This window comes from Panulirus ornatus, chromosome 4 (genome assembly GCF_036320965.1).
Source record: "Panulirus ornatus isolate Po-2019 chromosome 4, ASM3632096v1, whole genome shotgun sequence".
In the NCBI taxonomy this organism is placed as follows: domain Eukaryota; kingdom Metazoa; phylum Arthropoda; class Malacostraca; order Decapoda; family Palinuridae; genus Panulirus; species Panulirus ornatus.
The window spans coordinates 89,255,846-89,279,636 of NC_092227.1; the positions used below are offsets into that span (position 1 = coordinate 89,255,846).

General features: G+C 42.1%; 1 protein-coding gene across 3 annotated transcripts in view; it reads left to right on the forward strand.

Annotated features, from left to right (window-relative positions):
- The window catches only part of LOC139746207 (cyclin-G-associated kinase-like), a 329,022-nt gene that overhangs the window by 260,979 nt on the left and 44,252 nt on the right, over nt 1-23,791 (forward strand). For all 3 annotated transcript variants that reach the window (XM_071657155.1, XM_071657166.1, XM_071657174.1), the window contains one exon: nt 5,714-5,883. In XM_071657155.1, the coding sequence (XP_071513256.1) occupies nt 5,714-5,883 (170 nt within the window). The remainder of the gene's footprint in view (nt 1-5,713; nt 5,884-23,791) is intronic.

Consider the following 23,791-nt stretch of genomic DNA (forward strand, 5'->3'; position numbering starts at 1 on the left):
GTATTTTGAAGGTTTATTGAATGTGTTTGATGATAGAGTGGCAGATGTATGGTGTTTTGGTTGGAGTGGTGTGCGAAGTGAGAGGGTCAGGGAGAATGGTTTGGTTAAGAGAGAAGAGATGGTGAAAGCCTTACGGAAGATGAAATCTGGCAAGGTGGTGGGTTTGGATGGTGTTGCAGTTGAATTTATCAAGAAAGGGGGTGACTGTGTTGTTGATTGGTTGGTAAAGATATTCAGTGTATGTATGGATCATGGTGAAGTGTCTGAGGATTGGCAGAATGCATGTATAGTACCATTGTGCAAAGGCAAAGGGGATAAAGGTGAGTGATAAAACTACAGAGGCATAAGTTTGTTGAGTATTCCTGGAAAATTGTATGGGAGGGTATTGATTGAGAGGGTGAAGGCATGTACAGAGCATCTGATTGGGGAGGAGCATTGTGATTTCAGAAGTGGTCAAGGATGTGTGGATCAGGTGTTTGCTTTGAAGAGTGTATGTGAGAAATACTTAGAAAAACAAATGGATTTTTATGTGACATTTATGGATTTGGAGAAGGCATGTGATTAGGTTAATAGAGATGCTTTATGGAAGTTCTATGAATATATGGTGTGGGAGTTTTTATCAAGTGTCTAAGGCATGTGTACGAGTAGGAAGAGAGGAGAGTGAATGGCTCCCAGTGAAGGTCAGTCTGTGGCAAGGGTGTGTGATGTCTCCATGGTTGTTTGATTTGTTTATGGATGGGGTGATTAGAGAGATAAATGCAATATTTTGGGAGAGGGGCGAGTATGCAGTCTGTTGGGGATGAGAGGGCATGGGAAGTGAGTCAGTTGTTATTCACTGATGATACAACTCTGGTGGCTGATTCGAGTGAGAACCTGCGGAAGTTGATGTTTGAGTTTGAAAGCGTGTGAAAGGAGAAAGTTGAGAGTAAATGTGAAAAAGGGCAAGGTTGTTAGGTTCAGCAGGGTTGAGGGTCAAGTTAGTTGGGATGTAAGTATGACTGGAGAAAACTTAGAAGTGAAGTGTTTTTGATGTTTGTAAGTGGACTTGGCAGCAAATGGAACCATGGAAGCAGAAGTAAGTCGTAAGGTGGGGGAGGGGGCAAAGGTTCTGGAGTGATGAAGAACATATGGAAAGAGAGAATGTTCTCTCGGAGAGCAAAAATGGGTACATTTAAAGGATTAGTAGTTCCAACAATATTATATGCTTGCAAGGCATTGGCTGTAGATAAGTTTGTATGGAAGAGGGTGAATGTGTTGGAAATGAGATGTTTGAGGACAGTGTTTGGTGTGAAGTAGCTTTATTGAGTTAGTTGAAAGGGTTTGGACATATGGAGAGAATGAGTGAAGAAAGGTTGAGAAAGAGGATGTGTGTCAGAAGTGGAGGGAACAAGGAGAAGTGGGAGATTAAATTGGAGGTGGAAGGATGGAGTGACAAAGATTTTGGGTGATTTGTGCCTGAACATGCAGGAGGTTGAAAGGCGTGCATGGAATAGAGTGAATTGGAATATGGTATACTGGGATCGACATGCCATCAGTGGACTGAACCAGGGCACGTGCAACGTCTTGGGTAAACCATGGAAATGTTTGTGGAGCCTGGATGTGGATATTCTGTTTTGGTGCATTACTCATGACAGCTAGAGAATAGATGTGAGCAGGTGTGGCCTCTTCGTATGTTTCCTGGCACTACCTCGCTGTGGCAGGGGGTGGTGATGGGTGGGGTGGTGTCAGGAATGGATAAAGGCTTCCAGGTATGAATATGTATGTGTGTATAGTTGTATGCGTATGTGTATGTATGTATATGTATATATATGTATTTGTATGTACATATGTACAATCCCTGGGGATAAGGGGGAAGAATACTTCCCACGTATTCCCTGCGTATCGTAGAAGGCGACTAAAAGGGGAGGGAGCGGGGGACTGGAAATCCTCCCCTCTCTATTTTTTTTGTGATTTTTCCAAAAGAAAGAACAGAGAGGGGGCCAGGTGAGGATATTCCCCCAAAGGCGCAGTCCTCTGTTCTTAACGCTACCTCGCTAATGCGGGAAATAGCGAATAGTTTGAAAAAAAAAAATGTACATGTGCATATATGTGTATACATGTGTATGTGAGTGGGTAGGTCTATATTCGTCTGTTTCCTGGCACTACATTGCTTAAGTCGGAAACGGTGATCAAGTATGATGAAATGAAAAAATATAGACTAAAATATATATAGAGTTTTTATGGGATGGCATTGATTATGGCCTCAGTTGCTCATGCTGCCTCAGTTAACAAAAATAACAATTGGCTTTTGTGTTTTCTCTCAGGATGTGTATGTGTACAGTTGCCCTTTCCTGCTTCATACTGTGCAGTACAAGTGTTGATAGTGTACCACATTGCAAATTAGTTTGCAAGGAGTTCTCAACGTATTTAAACAATCGCCCCATGAACACCTTGACTTATGAATATGCTCCAAAAATAACTTTTTGATTTCTAGTCCAACATACAGTTGGTTACTCATGCTTACGAACTGTAGAAATACTTAATTGTACATTTTTCTTTATTTGTTGCCTAATATGTTTTGATAGTTACATTTATTTCTGAATACAACGTTGAATACATTTTTACCATCTGCCATAGGAATTTACTTTTATGCAAATTACCATTTCTTTGTAATTTCCTACTTATGAACAGTTCAACTGAAGAAAGGGTCCAAGAACATAATCTGTTAAGTTGGAGACTCCCAGTATATTTGCCCATACTACTACCCCACTCATAGATGTTTGTTACGTATATCTTTCAGTGCATAGTGCATAGTGCCATTGTACAAAGGCAAAGGGGATAAGAGTGAGTGCTCAAATTACAGAGGTATAAGTTTGTTGAGTATTCCTGGTAAAGTATATGGGAGGGTATTGATTGAGAGGGTGAAGGCATGTACAGAGCATCAGATTGGGGAAGAGCAGTGTGATTTCAGAAGTGGTAGAGGATGTGTGGGTCAGGTGTTTGTTTTGAAGAATGTATGTGAGAAATACTTAGAAAAGCAAATGGATTTGTATGTAGCATTTATGGATCTGGAGAAGGCATATGATACAGTTGATAGAGATGCTCTGTGGAAGGTATTAAGAATATATGGTGTGGGAGGCAAGTTGTTAGAAGCAGTGAAAAGTTTTTATCGAGGATGTAAGGCATGTGTACGTGTAGGAAGAGAGGAAAGTGATTGGTTCTCAGTGAATGTAGGTTTGCGGCAGGGGTGTGTGATGTCTCCATGGTTGTTTGATTTGTTTATGGATGGGGTTGTTAGGGAGGTGAATGCAAGAGTTTTGGAAAGAGGGGCAAGTATGAATTCTGTTGGGGATGAGAGAGCTTGGGAAGTGAGTCAGTTGTTGTTCGCTGATGATACAGCGCTGGTGGCTGATTCATGTGAGAAACTGCAGAAGCTGGTGACTGAGTTTGGTAAAGTGTGTGAAAGAAGATAGTTAAGAGTAAATGTGAATAAGAGCAAGGTAATTAGGTACAGTAGGGTTGAGGGTCAAGTCAATTGGGAGGTAAGTTTGAATGGAGAAAAACTGGAGGAAGTAAAGTGTTTTAGATATCTGGGAGTGGATCTGGCAGCGGATGGAACCATGGAAGCGGAAGTGGATCATAGGGTGGGGGAGGGGGCGAAAATCCTGGGAGCCTTGAAGAATGTGTGGAAGTCGAGAACATTATCTCGGAAAGCAAAAATGGGTATGTTTGAAGGAATAGTGGTTCCAACAATGTTGTATGGTTGCGAGGCGTGGGCTATGGATAGAGTTGTGCGCAGGAGGATGGATGTGCTGGAGATGAGATGTTTGAGGACAATGTGTGGTGTGAGGTGGTTTGATTGAGTAAGTAACGTAAGGGTAAGAGAGATGTGTGGAAATAAAAAGAGCGTGGTTGAGAGAGCAGAAGAGGGTGTTTTGAAATGGTTTGGGCACATGGAGAGAATGAGTGAGGAAAGATTGACTAAGAGGATATATGTGTCTGAGGTGGAGGGAACGAGGAGAAGTGGGAGACCAAATTGGAGGTGGAAAGATGGAGTGAAAAAGATTTTGTGTGATCTGGGTCTGAACATGCATGAGGGTGAAAGGAGGGCAAGGAATAGAGTGAATTGGATCGATGTGGTATACTGGGGTTGACGTGCTGTCAGTGGATTGAATCAGGGCATGTGAAGCGTCTGGGGTAAACCATGGAAAGCTGTGTAGGTATGTATATTTGCGTGTGTGTACGTATGTATATACATGTGTATGGGGGTGGGTTGGGCCATTTCTTTCGTCTGTTTCCTTGCGCTACCTCGCAAACGTGAGAGACAGCGACAAAGCAAAAAAAAAAGAAAAAAAATCTTTCAGTGTACTTTGATTCAGCAGTTACTTATACTCATTACTCAGTTGTGATAATGTTTTTAAGTCATTCTTTCTACATCTGTTCTCTCTGTGTGCCCACTTTACATCAGAGTGTTTACATGTAGGATCAGAAATGTAAAGTCATACTTGAGAAATCCATCTTAGTGAAATTTATTCAAATTTTGAACTTGTGCCTCATCATAAGAATAAATTATAAAAGTCCCATATCTGGTGACTAGAGAATCAGAATGTTCCAGGATCCAGCAATTATGGTGAAATACCTTTTACCTGGAATTTTTCCTATTACTGATGTACACTTCCTACTTGAAAGTCTTGAAATTATTGAAAAGTTCATTTAAAATTTGAGAGAAAATTAGCATATAAATAAGATTACAGATAAGTAAAGGTTTATAATAGGCATCTCTTTTGTGTGCCAGACTGATTACAGGCAGTGGTCTTGATGTTCTGGGAGGATCTTTGAAACTCAGCTCAGGCAAGGGGCTCAATGAAGGGTTAGGATTTTCTAGATGTAGGCATATACAATACTTTGAAGACTAATGTAGCAGTTCGTGCATTTTCCCTTGCTTTGTGTAATTTAGTTTATCTCAAATGTAGACTATATTGTAGTAGCTGAATATCTAAATGATGAATTGGTAAGCTGTTTTGCTGAACACCAGTACCTTTATAAGTGCAGGTTTTGGGAGTTGCCAGATTTTGGAATGCTAGATTTAACAGTGTTTACACTTAATTTTTTCTAAATGTTGCAAAAGGCACACCTAAGGCATTGTTCAAATTGTTTTCTGATGGGCACATTGCAAGTTGTTTAAGAAAAAAGGGTTTTTCTTTTCTGTAATGGAAGATGATTTAACATAAACATCATGCTTTCCAGTTTTGTGTTAAATCTGAATCAAATCCCCCATTTTTATTTTCTTTCATACATGTTTGCCATTATCCATGTTAGCAAGGTAGTAGCACCAGAAATAGATGAAGAAAAAGCCTCATTCACCTGCATCAATTCACGAGCTGTCAAGTGAGAATTCCTCCATGTCTTCTGTTTATTTCAGCATTGCTTTCACTTGCACATGCAGCATTTCCAGGGATAGTTACAACTTAGCATTGCTCATTTTAATTCTTTTTGAGAGTTTTAATCATTACCCTTCATGAATTATATTTCTCAAGGTTTAGCCCCAAGCTTTCATCCCAAACAGCCAGGATTACATGGGTATCTATCTGTCTTTCTATCTGTCTATCTATGCCTTGTCAAAATTACCAAAACCTTGTGATGTCCATAATCTTTTGTTTCTATTAGTGATGTAAATGAGTCATTAAGTAGTTCTTTTAACAAATCAAATGGGAAATGAAATCATATGTTTCAGGTAAAAATGTAGGAGGTACACCAAAGGGCAAGGTTGTTGAAGATGCTTTTGGTGACTTACTGGGATCTCAAGGATTCAGCTTCAGCAGTGGGAAGGATGCTGGTCCCCGTACCATGGCTCAGATGAAGAAAGCAGAGATGGCCAAGAGCATGGATCCACAGAAACTGAAGGTGATTTCTTAATTATTGTTCTCTGAATACTGATTAATGAAATGTTGCAGAAAACTGTTCAGCACAGTAGTCACAGATGAGTGAGCACATAACAAAATCCTCAAAAGCTAAGTCATCTTTATCTCACACTGATTTGCTGTGGTAGGACAATGTGAGAAGGAATTAAAAAAGGTGATAATAATTTTTTTAGTGTAAGAGGGAAGGAAGTTGCATAGCCTCCAAAAGCTATTTTTCAAGATGAATTTCACAGAATTTTTCTTGTTTATATCTCTGTCTTTCCTCCACACTATTTGATGTTTACATTTTTAAAATTGAGTGATGATAGTATGCTGTGAACACACATACCTTGAATACTTTACAAAATTTCAGGATGTTCAAGCTTTGACTTTGCTTCATAGTATATGGTTCATACTATCTCATTGCAAAAATTAGACTCCTTATCAGTAATTTTTCTGTGATGCGTGAGGAATAGCGGAATGCATGCATAGTGCCGTTGTACAAAGACAAAGGGGATTAAGGTAAGTGTTCAAACTACAGAGGCATAAGTATGTTGAGTATTCCTGAGAAATTATATGGGAGGGAATTTATTGAGAGGGTGAATGCATTTACAGAGCATCAGATTGGGGAAGAGCAGTGTGGTTTCTGAAGTGGTAGAGGATGTGTGGATCAGGTGTTTGCTTTGAAGAATGTATGTGAGAAATACTTAGAAAAAGAAATGGCTTTGTATGTAGCATTTATGGATCTGGAGAAGGCATATGATGTGGTTGATAGAGATGCTTTGTGGAAGGTTGAAAGAGTATATGATGTGGGAGGTAAGTTGCTAGAAGCCTTGAAAAGTTTTTACCAAGGATGTAAGGCATGTGTATGAGTGGGAAGAGAGGAAAGTGATTGGTTCCCAGTGAATTTTGGTCTGTGGCAGGGGTGCATCATATCCCCATGGTTGTTTAATTTCTTTATGGATGGGGTGATTAAGGAAGTAAATGCAAGAGTTTTGGAGACAGGGGCAAGTATGCAGTCTGTTATGGATGAAAGGGCTTGGGAAGTGAGTCAGTTGTTGTTAGCCTATGATACAGTGCTGGTGGCTGATTCATGAGAGAAACTGCAGAGGTTGGTGAGTGAGTTTGGAAAAGTATGTGAAAGGAGAAAGTTGAAAGTAAATGTGAATAAGAGCAAGGTTATTAGGTTCAGTAGGGTTGAGGGACAAGTTAATTGGGATGTAAGTTTGAATTTTAACTTTCTGAAAGGAGAAACAGAGGGAGTCATGCAGGGAGTGCTCATTCTCCTCAAAGGCTCAAATGGATGTAACCAAGATGAGAAAAAAAGTAGAGATAGGTAGTATGTTTCAGGAAAGGAACCTGGATGTTTTGTCTCTGAGTGAAATGAAGCTCAAGGGTAAAGGGGAAGAGTGATTTGGGAATATCTTCAAAGTAAAGTCAGGGGTTGGTGAGAGCACAAGAACAAAGGAAGGAGTAGCACTACTCTTGAAGTAGGAGTTGTGGGAGTATGTGATAGTGTAAAAAAGTAAACTCCAGATTGATATGGGTAAAACTGAAAGTGGCTGGAGAAAGATGGGTGATTATTGGTGCCTATGCACCTGGTCATGAGAAGAAAGATTATGAGAGGCAAGTGTTTTGGGAGCAGCTGAGTGAGTGTGTTAGCAGCTTTGATGCACGAGACCAGCTTATAGTGATGGGTGATTTGAATGTAAAGGTGAGTGATGTGGGAGTTGAGGGTATAATTGGTATACATGGGTTGTTCAGTGTTGCAAATGGAAATGGTGAAGAGCTTTTAGATTTGTGTGCTGAAAAAGGACTTGTGATTGGGAATACCTGGTTTAAAAAGAGAGATATACATAAGTATACTTATGCAAGTAGGAGAGATGGCTAGAGAGCATTACTGGATTGTGTTGATTGATAGGTGTGTTAAAGAGAGACTTTTGGATGTTAATGTGGTGAGAGGGGCAACTGGAGGGATGTCTGATCATTATCTTGTGGAGGCGAAGGTGAAGGTTTGTAGAGGTTTTCAGAAAAGAAGAGAGAATGTTTGGGTGAAGACAGTGGTGAGAGTAAGTGAGCTTGGAAAGGAGACTTGTGTGAGGAAGTACCAGGAGAGATTGAGTGCAGAATGGAAAAAGGTGAGAGTAAATGACGTAAGGGGAGTAGGTGAGGAATGGGATGTATTTAGGGAAGCAGTGATGGCTTGTGCAAAAGATGCTTGTGGCATGAGAAAGATGGGAGGTGGGCAGATTAGAAAGGGTAGTGAGTAGTGGGATGAAGAAGTAAGATTGTTAATGAAAGAGAAGAGAGAGGCATTTGGATGAGTTTGCAGGGAAATAATGTAAATGACTGGGAGATGTATAACAGAAAGAGGCAGGAGATCAAGAGAAAGGTGCAAGAGGCGAAAAAGAGGGCAAATGAGAGTTTGGGTGAGAGAGTATTGTTGAATTTTAGGGAGAATAAAAAGATGTTTTGGAAGGAGGTAAATAAAGTGCATAAGACAAGAGAACAAATGGGAACATTGGTGAAGTGGGCTAATGGGTAGGTAATAACAAGTAGTGGTGAAGTGAGAAGGAGATGGAGTGAGTATTTTGAAAGTTTGTTGAATGTGTTTGATGATAGAGTGGCAGATATAGGGTGTTTTGTTCGAGGTGAGGGTGTTTTGGTCGAGGTGGTGTGTGAAGTGAGAGGGTCAGGGAGAATGGTTTGTTAACAGAAAAGAGGTAGTGAAAGCTTTGTAGAAGATGAAAGCCGGCAAGGCAGCAGGTTTGAATGGTATTGCAGTGGAATTTATTAAAAAAAGGGGGAGACTGTTTTGTTGACTGGTTGTTGAGGATATTCACTGTACATATGGTTCATGGTGAAGTGCCTGAGGATCAGCAGAATGCATGCATAGTGCCATTGTACAAAGGCAAAGGGGATAAAGGTGAGTGTTCAAATTACAGAGGTATAAGTTTCTTGAGTATTTCTGGAAAATTATATGGGAAGGTATTGATTGAGAGGGTGAAGCCATGTACAGAGCATCAGATTGGGGAGAAGCAGTTTGGTTTGAGAAGTGGTAGAGGATGTGTGGCTCAGGTGTTTGCTTTGAAGAATATTTTTTTTTTTTTTTTTTTATACTTTGTCGCTGTCTCCCGCGTTTGCGAGGTAGCGCAAGGAAACAGACGAAAGAAATGGCCCAACCCCCCCCCCCATACACATGTACATACACACGTCCACACACGCAAATATAAATACCTACACAGCTTTCCATGGTTTACCCCAGACGCTTCACATGCCTTGATTCAATCCACTGACAGCACGTCAACCCCTGTATACCACATCGCTCCAATTCACTCTATTCCTTGCCCTCCTTTCACCCTCCTGCATGTTCAGGCCCCGATCACACAAAATCTTTTTCACTCCATCTTTCCACCTCCAATTTGGTCTCCCTCTTCTCCTCGTTCCCTCCACCTCCGACACATATATCCTCTTGGTCAATCTTTCCTCACTCATTCTCTCCATGTGCCCAAACCATTTCAAAACACCCTCTTCTGCTCTCTCAACCACGCTCTTTTTATTTCCACACATCTCTCTTACCCTTACGTTACTTACTCGATCAAACCACCTCACACCACACATTGTCCTCAAACATCTCATTTCCAGCACATCCATCCTCCTGCGCACAACTCTATCCATAGCCCACGCCTCGCAACCATACAACATTGTTGGAACCACTATTCCTTCAAACATACCCATTTTTGCTTTCCGAGATAATGTTCTCGACTTCCACACATTTTTCAAGGCTCCCAAAATTTTCGCCCCCTCCCCCACCCTATGATCCACTTCCGCTTCCATGGTTCCATCCGCTGACAGATCCACTCCCAGATATCTAAAACACTTCACTTCCTCCAGTTTTTCTCCATTCAAACTCACCTCCCAATTGACTTGACCCTCAACCCTACTGTACCTAATAACCTTGCTCTTATTCACATTTACTCTTAACTTTCTTCTTCCACACACTTTACCAAACTCAGTCACCAGCTTCTGCAGTTTCTCACATGAATCAGCCACCAGCGCTGTATCATCAGCGAACAACAACTGACTCACTTCCCAAGCTCTCTCATCCCCAACAGACTTCATACTTGCCCCTCTTTCCAGGACTCTTGCATTTACCTCCCTAACAACCCCATCCATAAACAAATTAAACAACCATGGAGACATCACACACCCCTGCCGCAAACCTACATTCACTGAGAACCAATCACTTTCCTCTCTTCCTACACGTACACATGCCTTACATCCTCGATAAAAACTTTTCACTGCTTCTAACAACTTGCCTCCCTTACCATATATTCTTAATACCTTCCACAGAGCATCTCTATCAACTCTATCATATGCCTTCTCCAGATCCATAAATGCTACATACAAATCCATTTGCTTTTCTAAGTATTTCTCACATACATTCTTCAAAGCAAACACCTGATCCACACATCCTCTACCACTTCTGAAACCGCACTGCTCTTCCCCAATTTGATGCTCTGTACATGCCTTCACCCTCTCAATCAATACCCTCCCATATAATTTACCAGGAATACTCAACAAACTTATACCTCTGTAATTTGAGCACTCACTCTTATCCCCTTTGAAGAATATATGTGAGAAATACTTAGAAAAACAAAAGGATTTGTATGTAGCATTTATGGGTCTGGAGAAGGCATATGATAGAGTTGATAGAGATGCTCTGTGGAAGGTATTAAGAGTATATGGTGTGTGAGGTAAGTTACTAGAAGCAGTGAAGTTTTTAGATATCTGGGAGTGGGTTTAGCAGAGGATGGAACCATGGCAACGGAAGTGAGTCACAGGGTGGGGGAGGGGGCGAAGGTTCTGGGAGTGTTGAAGAATGTGTGTAAGGCGAGAACGTTATCTTGGAGAGCAAAAATGGGAATGCTTGAAGGAATAGTGGTTCCAACAATGTTATATGTTGCGAGGCGTGGGCTATAGATAAGGTTGTGCAGAGGAGGGAGGATGTGTTGGAAGTGAGATGTTTGAGGACCCTATGTTGTGTGAGGTGGTTTGATCGAGTAAGTAATGAAAGGGTAGGAGAGATGTTTGGTAATAAAAAGAGTGTGGTTGAGAGAGCAGAAGAGGGTATATTGAATTGGTTTGGTCACATGGAGAGAATGAGTGAGGAAAGATTGACCAAGAGGATATATGTGTCAGAGGTGGAGGGAACGAGAAGTGGGTGACCAAATTAGAGGTGGAAGGATGGAGTGAAAAAGATTTTGAGCGATTGGGGCTTGAACATACAGGAGGGTGAAAGGCGTGCAAGGAATAGAGTGAATTGGAATGATGTGGTACACTGGGGTGGACGTGCTGTCAATGGATTGAACCAGGGCATGTGAAGCGTCTTGGGTAAACCATGGAAAGTTGTGTGGGGCCTGGATGTGGAAAGGGAACTATGGTTTCAGTGCATTGCACATGACAGCTAGAGACTGAGTGTGAATGAATGTAGCCTTTGTTGTCCCTTCCTAGAGCTACCTCGCGTATGGGCAGGGGGAGGGAAATGCCATTTCATATGTGGTGGGGTGGCGACAGGAATGAATGAAGGTAGCAAGCATCAATATGTTCATGTGTATATATGTATATGTCTGTGAATGTATATGTATGTATACATTGAAAAATATAGGTATGTATATGTGCGTGTGTGGGCGTGTATGTATATATATGTGTATGTGGGTGGGTTGGGCCATCCTTTCATCTGTTTCCTTGCACTGCCTCAAAAACGCGGGAGACAGCGACAAAGTATGATAAGAGAATAAATAGATAAAGTTTGAATGGAGAAAAATTGGAGGAAGTGAATGTCTTAGATTTCTGGGAGTGGACTTAGCAGCGAATGGAACCATTGAAGCGGAAGTGAGTCACAGGGTGGGGGAAGGGGCAAAGATTCTGGGAGGGATGAAGAATGTGTGCTCGGAGAGCAGAAATGGGTATATTTGAAGGAATAATAGTTCCAACTGTTATATGGTTGCGAGGCATGGGCTATAGATAGGATTGTGCGGAAGAGGATGGATGTGTTTGAAATGAAATGTTTGAGGACAATATGTGGTGTAAGGTGGTTTGATCGAATAAGTAATGTAAGGGTAAGAGAGATGCATGGAAATAAAGAGTATGGTTGAGAGAGGAGAAGAGGGTGTGTTGAAATGGTTTGGACATATGGAGAGAATGAGTGAGGAAAGATTGACAGAGAGGATATATGTGTCAGAGGTGGAGGGAACAAGGAGAAGTGGTAGACCTAATTGGAGGTGGAAGGATGGAGTGAAAAAGATTTTGAGTGATTGGGTCCTGAGGTGAGAGGCATGCAAGGAATAGAGTGAATTGGAACAATGTGGTATACCAGGTTCGATGTGCTGTCAGTGGACTGAATCAGGGCATGTGAAGCATCTGAGGTAAACCATGGAAAGGTCTGTGGAGCCTGTATGTGGATAGGGAGCTGTGGTTTCAGTGCATTACACATAACAGTTAGAGATTGAGTGTGAATGAATGTGGCCTTGTCTGTATTCCTGGTGCTACCTCAATGAAGCAGGGGATAGCAGTGATGTTTTCCTGTGGGGCAGTGTAGTGACAGTAATGGATGAAGGCAAGCAAGGATGAATATATACATGTTATGTATGTAATGTCTGTGTATGTGTATGTATATGTGTGTATGTGGGCTTTTATGTACATATACGTGTATATGAGTGGATGGGCCATTCTTTGTCTGTTTCCTAGCGCTACCTTGTTGATGCAGGATACAGCAATTATGTATAATGAATAGAGATGATAAGTACTTATAGGCATGTATCTCTTGTGAACAGAGCTCTGTGAGCTTCATTGAAAACATTTGTTTGATTGGGGACTATAACACTTTTTGCCAAAATGAGTTGTATCCATGAAGATTAATCTTCACACAAGGGGAAGGGGGAAGAATGGTTTGGGGGTGTCCTAGGAGTTAAAGTCTTGGTTTAGGGTGAGTTTGAAAGCAGAAGTTGTAGTACTCCGGTTGAAATGGGTATATTTGAAAATGTAAGGAAGTGGGCACCAGATTGATGTGGGTGAAAATGGAAATGGATTAGATGAGTTGGGTGATTGTTAGTGCTTATGCACCTGATAGCAAGAGAAGTGAAGAAGAGAGGCAAGAGTTTTGGGAGAAGCTGAGTGAGAAAGCCAGCAGTTTAGATTGAAGGATCGAGTAGTAGAGATAGATGATTCAAATGAAAAAGTGGGTTATGTGATAGTTTAGGGTATGATTGGGAGGCATTGAGTACCCAATAAGAACGAAAAAGTTGAATAGCTTGTGGATGTTTTAGCTTAAAAAGGATTCCTAGTTAGATGTAATTGGCTTGAAAAGGACAGAATTACATATACAGGAATGAGAGGGTTAATAGTGAGTAAACATTTTTGTATTATATACTAATTGATAGGCTAGCTGAGAAGGTTAGCTGGTGGGATGTCTGGTCACTTCCTGGTGTAGCTTGCTGAGGCATTAGGAAAGTATAAAGTTATATGGTTTGGAAGGGGGTGGTGAAAGTAAGTAAGCTTGAAAAAAGAGGCCTGTATGAAGGAATACCAAAAGAGAGTAGGTTAAGAATGGCAAATGGTGAGAACATATGAAACATGGTGAGTGGGCAAAGAATGGGAAGCATTTATGAAAGCAGTGCTTACATGTGGGAGAGAAGTTTGTGGCATGCAAGAGTGAGATATGGACATGTGAGAAAGGGTAGCGAGTGTTGGGATGAGGAAGTGGAATTGCCTGTGAAAGAAAGAGCTGTATGGATGTTACCCTCAGGGAAGGAATGTAAGTGATTGGGAGATATACAAGAGGAAGAAGCAAGAATTCATGAAGAAGTTCCAGGGTCTAAAAATGAGGGCAGATGAGAGTGGAAGTGGAAGAATAAGAATATGTTAGGAAGGTGAATAATGTGAGGACAAGAAAACAAATGAGAACATTGGTGAAGGATAAGTGGTAATGGGCAAATGGGCAGATGGATAAGTGGTAATGGGTAAAGAAGAGGTGAAGAGATGGAGGGAATATTTTTTAAGAGTTGTTGAATGTGTCAGATGATAGGATGGTGGATATGGGGTGCTCAAGTCATAGAGGCATGTAAAGTGAGAGACATGGCAGGTGGTTTGGTGAAAAGAGAAAAGGTTTTGAAAGCCATAAGTTAGATGAAATTTGGCAAAGTGGCAGGGGTAGATGAGATTAAAGTTGAATTTCTCAAGAAAGGGAATAAGAGTGTCATTGATCGGTTAATTAGGATTTTCAGGGTATATATGGTCCAAGTGAGAACAATGGAAGTAAGGGGAGTGGGGGAGGAATGGGATGTATTTAGGGAATCAGTGATGGATTGCGCAAAAGATGCTTGTGGCATGAGAAGAGTGGGAGGTGGGTTGATTAGAAAGGGTAGTGAGTGGTGGGATGAAGAAGTAAGAGTATTAGTGAAAGAGAAGAGAGAGACATTTGGACGATTTTTGCAGGGAAAAAATGCAATTGAGTGGGAGATGTATAAAAGAAAGAGACAGGAGGTCAAGAGAAAGGTGCAAGAGGTGAAAAAAAGGGCATATGAGAGTTGGGGTGAGAGAGTATCATTAAATTTTAGGGAGAATAAAAAGATGTTCTGGAAGGAGGTAAATAAAGTGCGTAAGACAAGGGAGCAAATGGGAACTTCAGTGAAGGGCGCAAATGGGGAGGTGATAACAAGTAGTGGTGATGTGAGAAGGAGATGGAGTGAGTATTTTGAAGGTTTGTTGAATGTGTTTGATGATAGAGTGGCAGATATAGGGTGTTTTGGTCGAGGTGGTGTGCAAAGTGAGAGGGTTAGAGAAAATGATTTGGTAAACAGAGAAGAGGTAGTAAAAGCTTTGCAGAAGATGAAAGCCGGCAAGGCAGCAGGTTTGGATGGTATTGCAGTGGAATTTATTAAAAAGGGGGTGACTGTATTGTTGACTGGTTGGTAAGGTTATTTGATGTATGTATGACTCATGGTGAGTTGCCTGAGGATTGGCGGAATGCGTGCATAGTGCCATTGTACAAAGGCAAAGGGGATAAGAGTGAGTGCTCAGATTACAGAGGTATAAGTTTGTTGAGTATTCCTGGTAAATTATATGGGAGGGTATTGATTGAGAGGGTGAAGGCATGTACAGAGCATCAGATTGGGGAAGAGCAGTGTGGTTTCAGAAGTGGTAGAGGATGTGTGGATCAGGTGTTTGCTTTGAAGAATGTATGTGAGAAATACTTAGAAAAGCAAATGGATTTGTATGTAGCATTTATGGATCTGGAGAAGGCATATGATAGAGTGGATAGAGATGCTCTGTGGAAGGTAGTAAGAACATATGGTGTGGGAGGCAAGTTCTTAGAAGCAGTGAAAAGTTTTTATCGAGGCTGTAAGGCATGTGTACGTGTAGGAAGAGAGGAAAGTGATTGATTCTCAGTGAATGTAGGTTTGCGGCAGGGGTGTGTGATGTCTCCATGGTTGTTTAATTTGTTTATGGATGGGGTTGAGGGAGGTGAATGCAAGAGTTTTGGAAAGAGGGGCAAGTATGAAGTCTGTTGGGGATGAGAGAGCTTGGGAAGTGAGTCAGTTGTTGTTCGCTGATGATACAGCGCTGGTGGCTGATTCATGTGTGAAACTGCAGAAGCTGGTGACTGAGTTTGGTAAAGTGTGTGAAAGAAGAAAGTTAAGAGTAAATGTGAATAAGAGCAAGGTTATTAGGTACAGTCGGGTTGAGGGTCAAGTCAATTGGGAGGTGAGTTTGAATGGAGAAAAACTGGAGGAAGTGAAGTGTTTTAGATATCTGGGAGTGGATCTGGCAGCGGATGGAACCATGGAAGCGGAAGTGGATCATAGGGTGGGGGAGGGGGCGAAAATTGAAGAATGTGTGGAAGTCGAGAACATTATCTCGGAAAGCAAAAATGGGTATGTTTGAAGGAATAGTGGTTCCAACAATGTTGTATGGTTGCGAGGCGTGGGCTATGGATAGAGTTGTGCGCAGGAGGATGGATGTGCTGGAAATGAGATGTTTGAGGACAATGTGTGGTGTGAGGTGGTTTGATCGAGTAAGTAACGTAAGGGTAAGAGAGATGTGTGGAAATAAAAAGAGCGTGGTTGAGAGAGCAGAAGAGGGTGTTTTGAAATGGTTTGGGCACATGGAGAGAATGAGTGAGGAAAGATTGACCAAGAGGATATATGTGTCGGAGGTGGAGGGAACGAGGAGAAGAGGGAGACCAAATTGGAGGTGGAAAGATGGAGTGAAAAAGATTTTGTGTGATTGGGGCCTGAACATGCAGGAGGGTGAAAGGAGGGCAAGGAATAGAGTGAATTGGAGCGATGTGGTATACCGGGGTTGCTGTCAGTGGATTGAATCAAGGCATGTGAAGCGTGTGGGGTAAACCATGGAAAGCTGTGTAGGTATGTATATTTGCGTGTGTGGACGTATGTATATACATGTGTATGGGGGTGGTTTGGGCCATTTCTTTCGTCTGTTTCCTTGCGCTACCTCGCAAACGCGGCAGACAGCGACAAAAAAAAAAAAAAAAAATATCATTATTATTATTAACCTATCCCTGGGGATAGGGGATTAAGAATACTTCCCACGTATTCCCTGCGTGTCGTAGAAGGCGACTAAAAGGGGAGGGAGCGGGGGGCTGGAAATCCTCTCCTCTCATTTTTTTTTAATTTTCCAAAAGAAGGAACTGAGGGGGCCAGGTGAGGATATTCCAAAAAAGGCCCAGTCCTCTGTTCTTAATGCTACCTCGCTAACATGGGAAATGGCGAATAGTTAAAAAAAAAAAAAAAGTAATAATAATATAAGGGCTAACAGGGAGGTGATAACAAGTAATGGTGATGTGAGAAGGAGATGGAGTGAGTATTTTGAAGGTTTGTTGAATGTGTTTGATGATAGAGTGGCAGATATAGGGTGTTTTGGGAGAGGTGGTGTGCAAAGTGAGAGGGTTAGGGAAAATGATTTGGTAAACAGAGAAGAGGTAGTAAAAGCTTTGCGGAAGATGAAAGCTGGCAAGGCAGCAGGTTTGGATGGTATTGCAGTGGAATTTATTAAAAAAGGGGGTGACTGTATTGTTGAATGGTTGGTAAGGTTACTTAATGTATGTATGATTCATGGTGAGGTGCCTGAGGATTGGCAGAATGCTTGCATAGTGCCATTGTACAAAGGCAAAGGGGATAAGAGTGAGTGCTCAAATTACAGAGGTATAAGTTTGTTGAGTATTCCTGGTAAATTATATGGGAGGGTATTGATTGAGAGGGTGAAGGCATGTACAGAGCATCAGATTGGGGAAGAGCAGTGTGGTTTCAGAAGTGGTAGAGGATGTGTGGATCAGGTGTTTGCTTTGAAGAATGTATGTGAGAAATACTTAGAAAAGCAAATGGATTTGTATGTAGCATTTATGGATCTGGAGAAGGCATATGATAGAGTTGATAGAGATGCTCTGTGGAAGGTATTAAGAATATATGGTGTAGGAGGAAAGTTGTTAGAAGCAGTGAAAAGTTTTTATCGAGGATGTAAGGCATGTGTACGTGTAGGAAGAGAGGAAAGTGATTGGTTCTCAGTGAATGTAGGTTTGCGGCAGGGGTGTGTGATGTCTCCATGGTTGTTTAATTTGTTTATGGATGGGGTTGTTAGGGAGGTAAATGCAAGAGTTCTGGAAAGAGGGGCAAGTATGAATTCTGTTGGGGATGAGAGAGCTTGGGAAGTGAGTCAGTTGTTGTTCGCTGATGATACAGCGCTGGTGGCTGATTCATGTGAGAAACTGCAGAAGCTGGTGACTGAGTTTGGTAAAGTGTGTGGAAGAAGAAAGTTAAGAGTAAATGTGAATAAGAGCAAGGTTATTAGGTACAGTAGGGTTGAGGGTCAAGTCAATTGGGAGGTGAGTTTGAATGGAGAAAAACTGGAGGAAGTGAAGTGTTTTAGATATCTGGGAGTGGATCTGGCAGCGGATGGAACCATGGAAGCGGAAGTGGATCATAGGGTGGGGGAGGGGGCGAAAATTCTGGGGGCCTTGAAGAATGTGTGGAAGTCGAGAACATTATCTCGAAAAGCAAAAATGGGTATGTTTGAAGGAATAGTGGTTCCAACAATGTTGTATGGTTGCGAGGCGTGGGCTATGGATAGAGTTGTGCGCAGGAGGATGGATGTGCTGGAAATGAGATGTTTGAGGACAATGTGTGGTGTGAGGTGGTTTGATCGAGTGAGTAACGTAAGGGTAAGAGAGATGTGTGGAAATAAAAAGAGCGTGGTTGAGAGAGCAGAAGAGGGTGTTTTGAAGTGGTTTGGGCACATGGAGAGGATGAGTGAGGAAAGATTGACCAAGAGGATATATGTGTCGGAGGTGGAGGGAGCAAGGAGAAGAGGGAGACCAAATTGGAGGTGGAAAGATGGAGTGAAAAAGATTTTGTGTGATCGGGGCCTGAACATGCAGGAGGGTGAAAGGAGGGCAAGGAATAGAGTGAATTGGAGCGATGTGGTATACCGGGGTTGACGTGCTGTCAGTGGATTGAATCAAGGCATGTGAAGCTTCTGGGGTAATCCATGGAAAGCTGTGTAGGTATGTATATTTGCGTGTGTGGACGTATTTATATACATGTGTATGGGGGGGGGTTGGGCCATTTCTTTCGTCTGTTTCCTTGCGCTACCTCGCAAACGCGGGAGACAGCGATAAAGTATAAAAAAAAAAAAAAGATTATTATTATTATTATTATTATTATTATTATTGTTGTTGTTGTTGTTGTTGTTGTTGTTATACTTAATTGCTGTTTCCTGTGTCAGTGGGGTAGCTCCAGGAAACAGATGAATAATGGTCCATCCACTCATATACACATGTATGTACATAAATGCTCACATATGCACATATGCATCCATATACATATCAACATATACATACACTGACATATATTTACATACACACGTACATATTCATACTTGCTTGCCTTCATTCATTCGTGTTACTACCCCTCCCCACAGGAAACAGCATCGCTGGCCCCTGCTTCAGCGAGGTAGCACCAGGAAAAGACAAAGAAAAGCCACATTCACTCACAATCAATCTCTTATCTGTCATGTGTAATGCACCAAAACCACAACTCCTTTCCATATCCAGGCCCTGCAGACCTTTCCTTGATTTACCCCATGGTTCACCTACCCTGGTTCAGTCCATTGACAGCACATCGATCCTGGTATACCACATCGTTCCAATTCACTCTATTCCTTGCATGCCTCTCTCCCTCCTGTATGTTCAGGCCCCAGTTGCTCAAAATCCTTTTCACTTCATCTTTCCTCCTCCAGACCAATGCTTTTTCTGCTTTACATCTTAGCACAAGTACAGGATTTACTTGGCATACTTTCAGAAATCCTCCCCTCCTTGTATTTTTTTAACTTTCTAAAATGGGAAACAGAAGAAGGAGTCACGCGGGGAGTGCTCATCCTCCTCGAAGGCTCAGATTGGGGTGCCTAAATGTGTGTGGATGTAACCAAGATGTGAAAAAAGGAGAGATAGGTAGTATGTTTGAGGAAAGGAACCTGGATGTTTTGGCTCTGAGTGAAACGAAGCTCAAGGGTAAAGGGGAAGAGTGGTTTGGGAATGTCTTGGGAGTGAAGTCAGGGGTTAGTGAGAGGACAAGAGCAAGGGAAGGAGTAGCAGTACTCCTGAAACAGGAGTTGTGGAAGTATGTGATAGAATGTAAGAAAGTAAATTCTCGATTGATATGGGTAAAACTGAAAGTTGATGGAGAGAGATGGGTGATTATTGGTGCATATGCACCTGGGCATGAGAAGAAAGATCATGAGAGGCAAGTGTTTTGGGAGCAGCTGCATGAGTGTGTTAGTGGTTTTGATGCATGAGACCGGGTTATAGTGTTGGGTGATTTGAATGCAAAGGTGAGTAATGCGGCAGTTGAGGAAATAATTGGTATACATGGGGTGTTCAGTGTTGTAAATGGAAATGGTGAAGAACTTGTAGATTTATGTGCTGAAAAAGGACTGATGATTGGGAATACCTGGTTTAAAAAGCGAGATATACATAAGTATACTTATGTAAGTAGGAGAGATGGCCAGAGAGCGTTATTGGATTACGTGTTAATTGACAGGCACACGAAAGAGAGACTTTTGGATGTTAATGTGCTGAGAGGTGCAACTGGAGGGATGTCTGATCATTATCTTGTGGAGGCTAAGGTGAAGATTTGTATGGGTTTCCAGAAAAGAAGAGTGAATGTTGGGGTGAAGAGGGTGGTGAGAGTAAGTGAGCTTGGGAAGGAGACTTGTGTGAGGAAGTACCAGGAGAGACTGAGTACAGAATGGAAAAAGGTGAGAACAATGGAAGTAAGGGGAGTGGGGGAGGAATGGGATGTATTTAGGGAATCAGTGATGGATTGCGCAAAAGATGCTTGTGGCATGAGAAGAGTGGGAGGTGGGTTGATTAGAAAGGGTAGTGAGTGGTGGGATGAAGAAGTAAGAGTATTAGTGAAAGAGAAGAGAGAGGCATTTGGACGATTTTTGCAGGGAAAAAATGAAATTGAGTGGGAGACGTATAAAAGAAAGAGACAGGAGGTCAAGAGAAAGGTGCAAGAGGTGAAAAAAAGGGCAAATGAGAGTTGGGGTGAGAGAGTATCATTAAATTTTAGGGAGAATAAAAAGATGTTCTGGAAGGAGGTAAATAAAGTGCGTAAGACAAGGGAGCAAATGGGAACTTCAGTGAAGGGCGCAAATGGGGAGGTGATAACAAGTAGTGGTGATGTGAGAAGGAGATGGAGTGAGTATTTTGAAGGTTGGTTGAATGTGTTTGATGATAGAGTGGCAGATATAGGGTGTTTTGGTCGAGGTGGTGTGCAAAGTGCGAGGGTTAGGGAAAATGATTTGGTAAACAGAGAAGAGGTAGTAAAAGCTTTGCGGAAGATGAAAGCCGGCAAGGCAGCAGGTTTGGATGGTATTGCAGTGGAATTTATTAAAAAAGGGGGTGACTGTATTGTTGACTGGTTGGTAAGGTTATTTAATGTATGTATGACTCATGGTGAGGTGCCTGAGGAATGGCGGAATGCGTGCATAGTGCCATTGTACAAAGGCAAAGGGGTTAAGAGTGAGTGCTCAAATTACAGAGGTATAAGTTTGTTGAGTATTCCTGGCAAATTGTATGGGAGGGTATTGATTGAGAGGGTGAAGGCATGTACAGAGCATCAGATTGGGGAAGAGCAGTGTGGTTTCAGAAGTGGTAGAGGATGTGTGGGTCAGGTGTTTGCTTTGAAGAATGTATGTGAGAAATACTTAGAAAAGCAAATGGATTTGTATGTAGCATTTATGGATCTGGAGAAGGCATATGATAGAGTTGATAGAGATGCTCTGTGGAAGGTATTGAGAATATATGGTGTGGGAGGCAAGTTGTTAGAAGCAGTGAAAAGTTTTTATCGAGGATGTAAGGCATGTGTACGTGTAGGAAGAGAGGAAAGTGATTGGTTCTCAGTGAATGTAGGTTTGCGGCAGGGGTGTGTGATGTCTCCATGGTTGTTTAATTTGTTTATGGATGGGGTTGTTATGGAGGTGAATGCAAGAGTTTTGGAAAGAGGGGCAAGTATGAAGTCTGTTGTGGATGAGAGAGCTTGGGAAGTGAGTCAGTTGTTGTTCGCTGATGATACAGCGCTGGTGGCTGATTCATGTGAGAAACTGCAGAAGCTGGTGACTGAGTTTGGTAAAGTGTGTGAAAGAAGAAAGTTAAGAGTAAATGTGAATAAGAGCAAGGTTATTAGGTACAGTAGGGTTGAGGGTCAAGTCAATTGGGAGGTGAGTTTGAATGGAGAAAAACTGGAGGAAGTGAAGTGTTTTAGATATCTGGGAGTGGATCTGGCAGCGGATGGAAACATGGAAGCGGAAGTGGATCATAGGGTGGGGGAGGGGGCGAAAATTCTGGGAGCCTTGAAGAATGTGTGGAAGTCGAGAACATTATCTCGGAAAGCAAAAATGGGTATGTTGGAAGGAATAGTGGTTCCAACAATGTTGTATGGTTGCGAGGCGTGGACTATGGATAGAGTTGTGCGCAGGAGGATGGATGTGCTGGAAATGAGATGTTTGAGGACAATGTGTGGTGTGAGGTGGTTTGATCAAGTAAGTAACGTAAGGGTAAGAGAGATGTGTGGAAATAAAAAGAGCGTGGTTGAGAGAGCAGAAGAGGGTGTTTTGAAATGGTTTGGTCACATGGAGAGAATGAGTGAGGAAAGATTGACCAAGAGGATATATGTGTCGGAGGTGGAGGGAACGAGGAGAAGAGGAAGACCAAATTGGAGGTGGAAAGATGGAGTGAAAAAGATTTTGTGTGATCGGGGCCTGAACATGCAGGAGGGTGAAAGGAGGGCAAGGAATGGAGTGAATTGGAGCGATGTGGTATACCGGGGTTGACGTGCTGTCAGTGGATTGAATCAAGGCATGTGAAGCGTCTGGGGTAAACCATGGAAAGCTGTGTTGGTATGTATATTTGCGTGTGTGGACGTATGTATATACATGTGTATGGGGGTGGGTTGGGCCATTTCTTTCGTCTGTTTCCTTGCGCTACCTCGCAAACGCGGGAGACAGCGACAAAGCAAAAAAAAAAAAAAAACTTTCAGTACACAAGTGTATGAGGTTTAAGGAGGCTCTCATAGTGCTCAGGAAGCAAATTGTGTCCACTGCATTTCTTAATGGCACATTCTTCTTTTCCTCTTCCCCAATAATTTTCTCTCATTCCTATCCATATCACACCTTCGTCCATGCCCTCCCATAATTTGCAATCATCATTTCCATTTTCACTGCACACAGTGCCCAAGGATATGGGTTTCTCCAATCCCTAGCACATTTACACTAAAACTTTTAAACCTCTCTACAAACTCTTCCCTTTTACTCCTTTTAAGAAATGCAGTGACATTGCATGTCTTTGTGGGGTAAGCACTGGCACTGTAAGTGTGCTGTCACTTTTTTTTTTTTTTGACAAATTTGGAGCCTTGCTGCATGTTGAAACACTGCTGGAGTTGCCCTCTACCAGTGATCTGTCAGGGTGAGGCAGAAAAGGCTAAGGAGCAGCACTGAAGTCTTCTAGTTATGTCAAGAATTGAAAGAGACAAGCGATTAAGGGTAATGGCACTGCATGTGGATGGGATGACTGGCGAGAGTAAAAGGAGGGAGTTTGTGGAGAGGTTTAAAAGTTTTAGTGTGGATGTGCTAGGGATTGGGGAAACCCATATCCTTAGGCATGGTGCGTAGAGTGAAAATGGAAATGATGAATGCAAGTCATGGAATGGCATGGAAGGTATGGTATGGACAGGAATGAGTGGAAATTATTGGGGAAAAGGAAAAGAAGGGTGTGCCATTCTGTTATCACCAAGAGTGTAGGACAGTGTTACAGAGCATGTGTGGAATGGATCAAGAACAGTTTGGGTGAAAGGAAAGATTGGGATTGTGAAGTATGCATGGGTATGTGTGCCTGTGAAAATGACAACTGTACGAGGTAAGGATGAAATGAAGCTTTTGTGGTGAAACTTGAATGAATATATGAACTGATTTGAGAATGAGAGAAACATGGTCATATTGGGTGAGATGAATGCAAAAGTGAGATGTGATGAAATTGGTGAGATAGTTGGTAAGTGGGGAGTGCCTGGAGTAAATGAGAATGGAAGTTATCTTGTGGATATTTGTGCTGAGGGGTTTATTCCTTGCAAACACCTTTTTTAAGCACAAGATGAACCACAGATATACATGGATGAGGAATGATGGAAGAGAAGAGCAAAAGGCTTTGATTGCCTATGTGGCAGTGGACAAAAGATTGAGAAAGGCCATGCGAGATGCTAGAGTTATGAGAGGATTCTTTGGAGACTGAGCATTTCACGGATCAGGGAGAAGTTGAGGTATGGTGTAAGGAAGACTGGAAA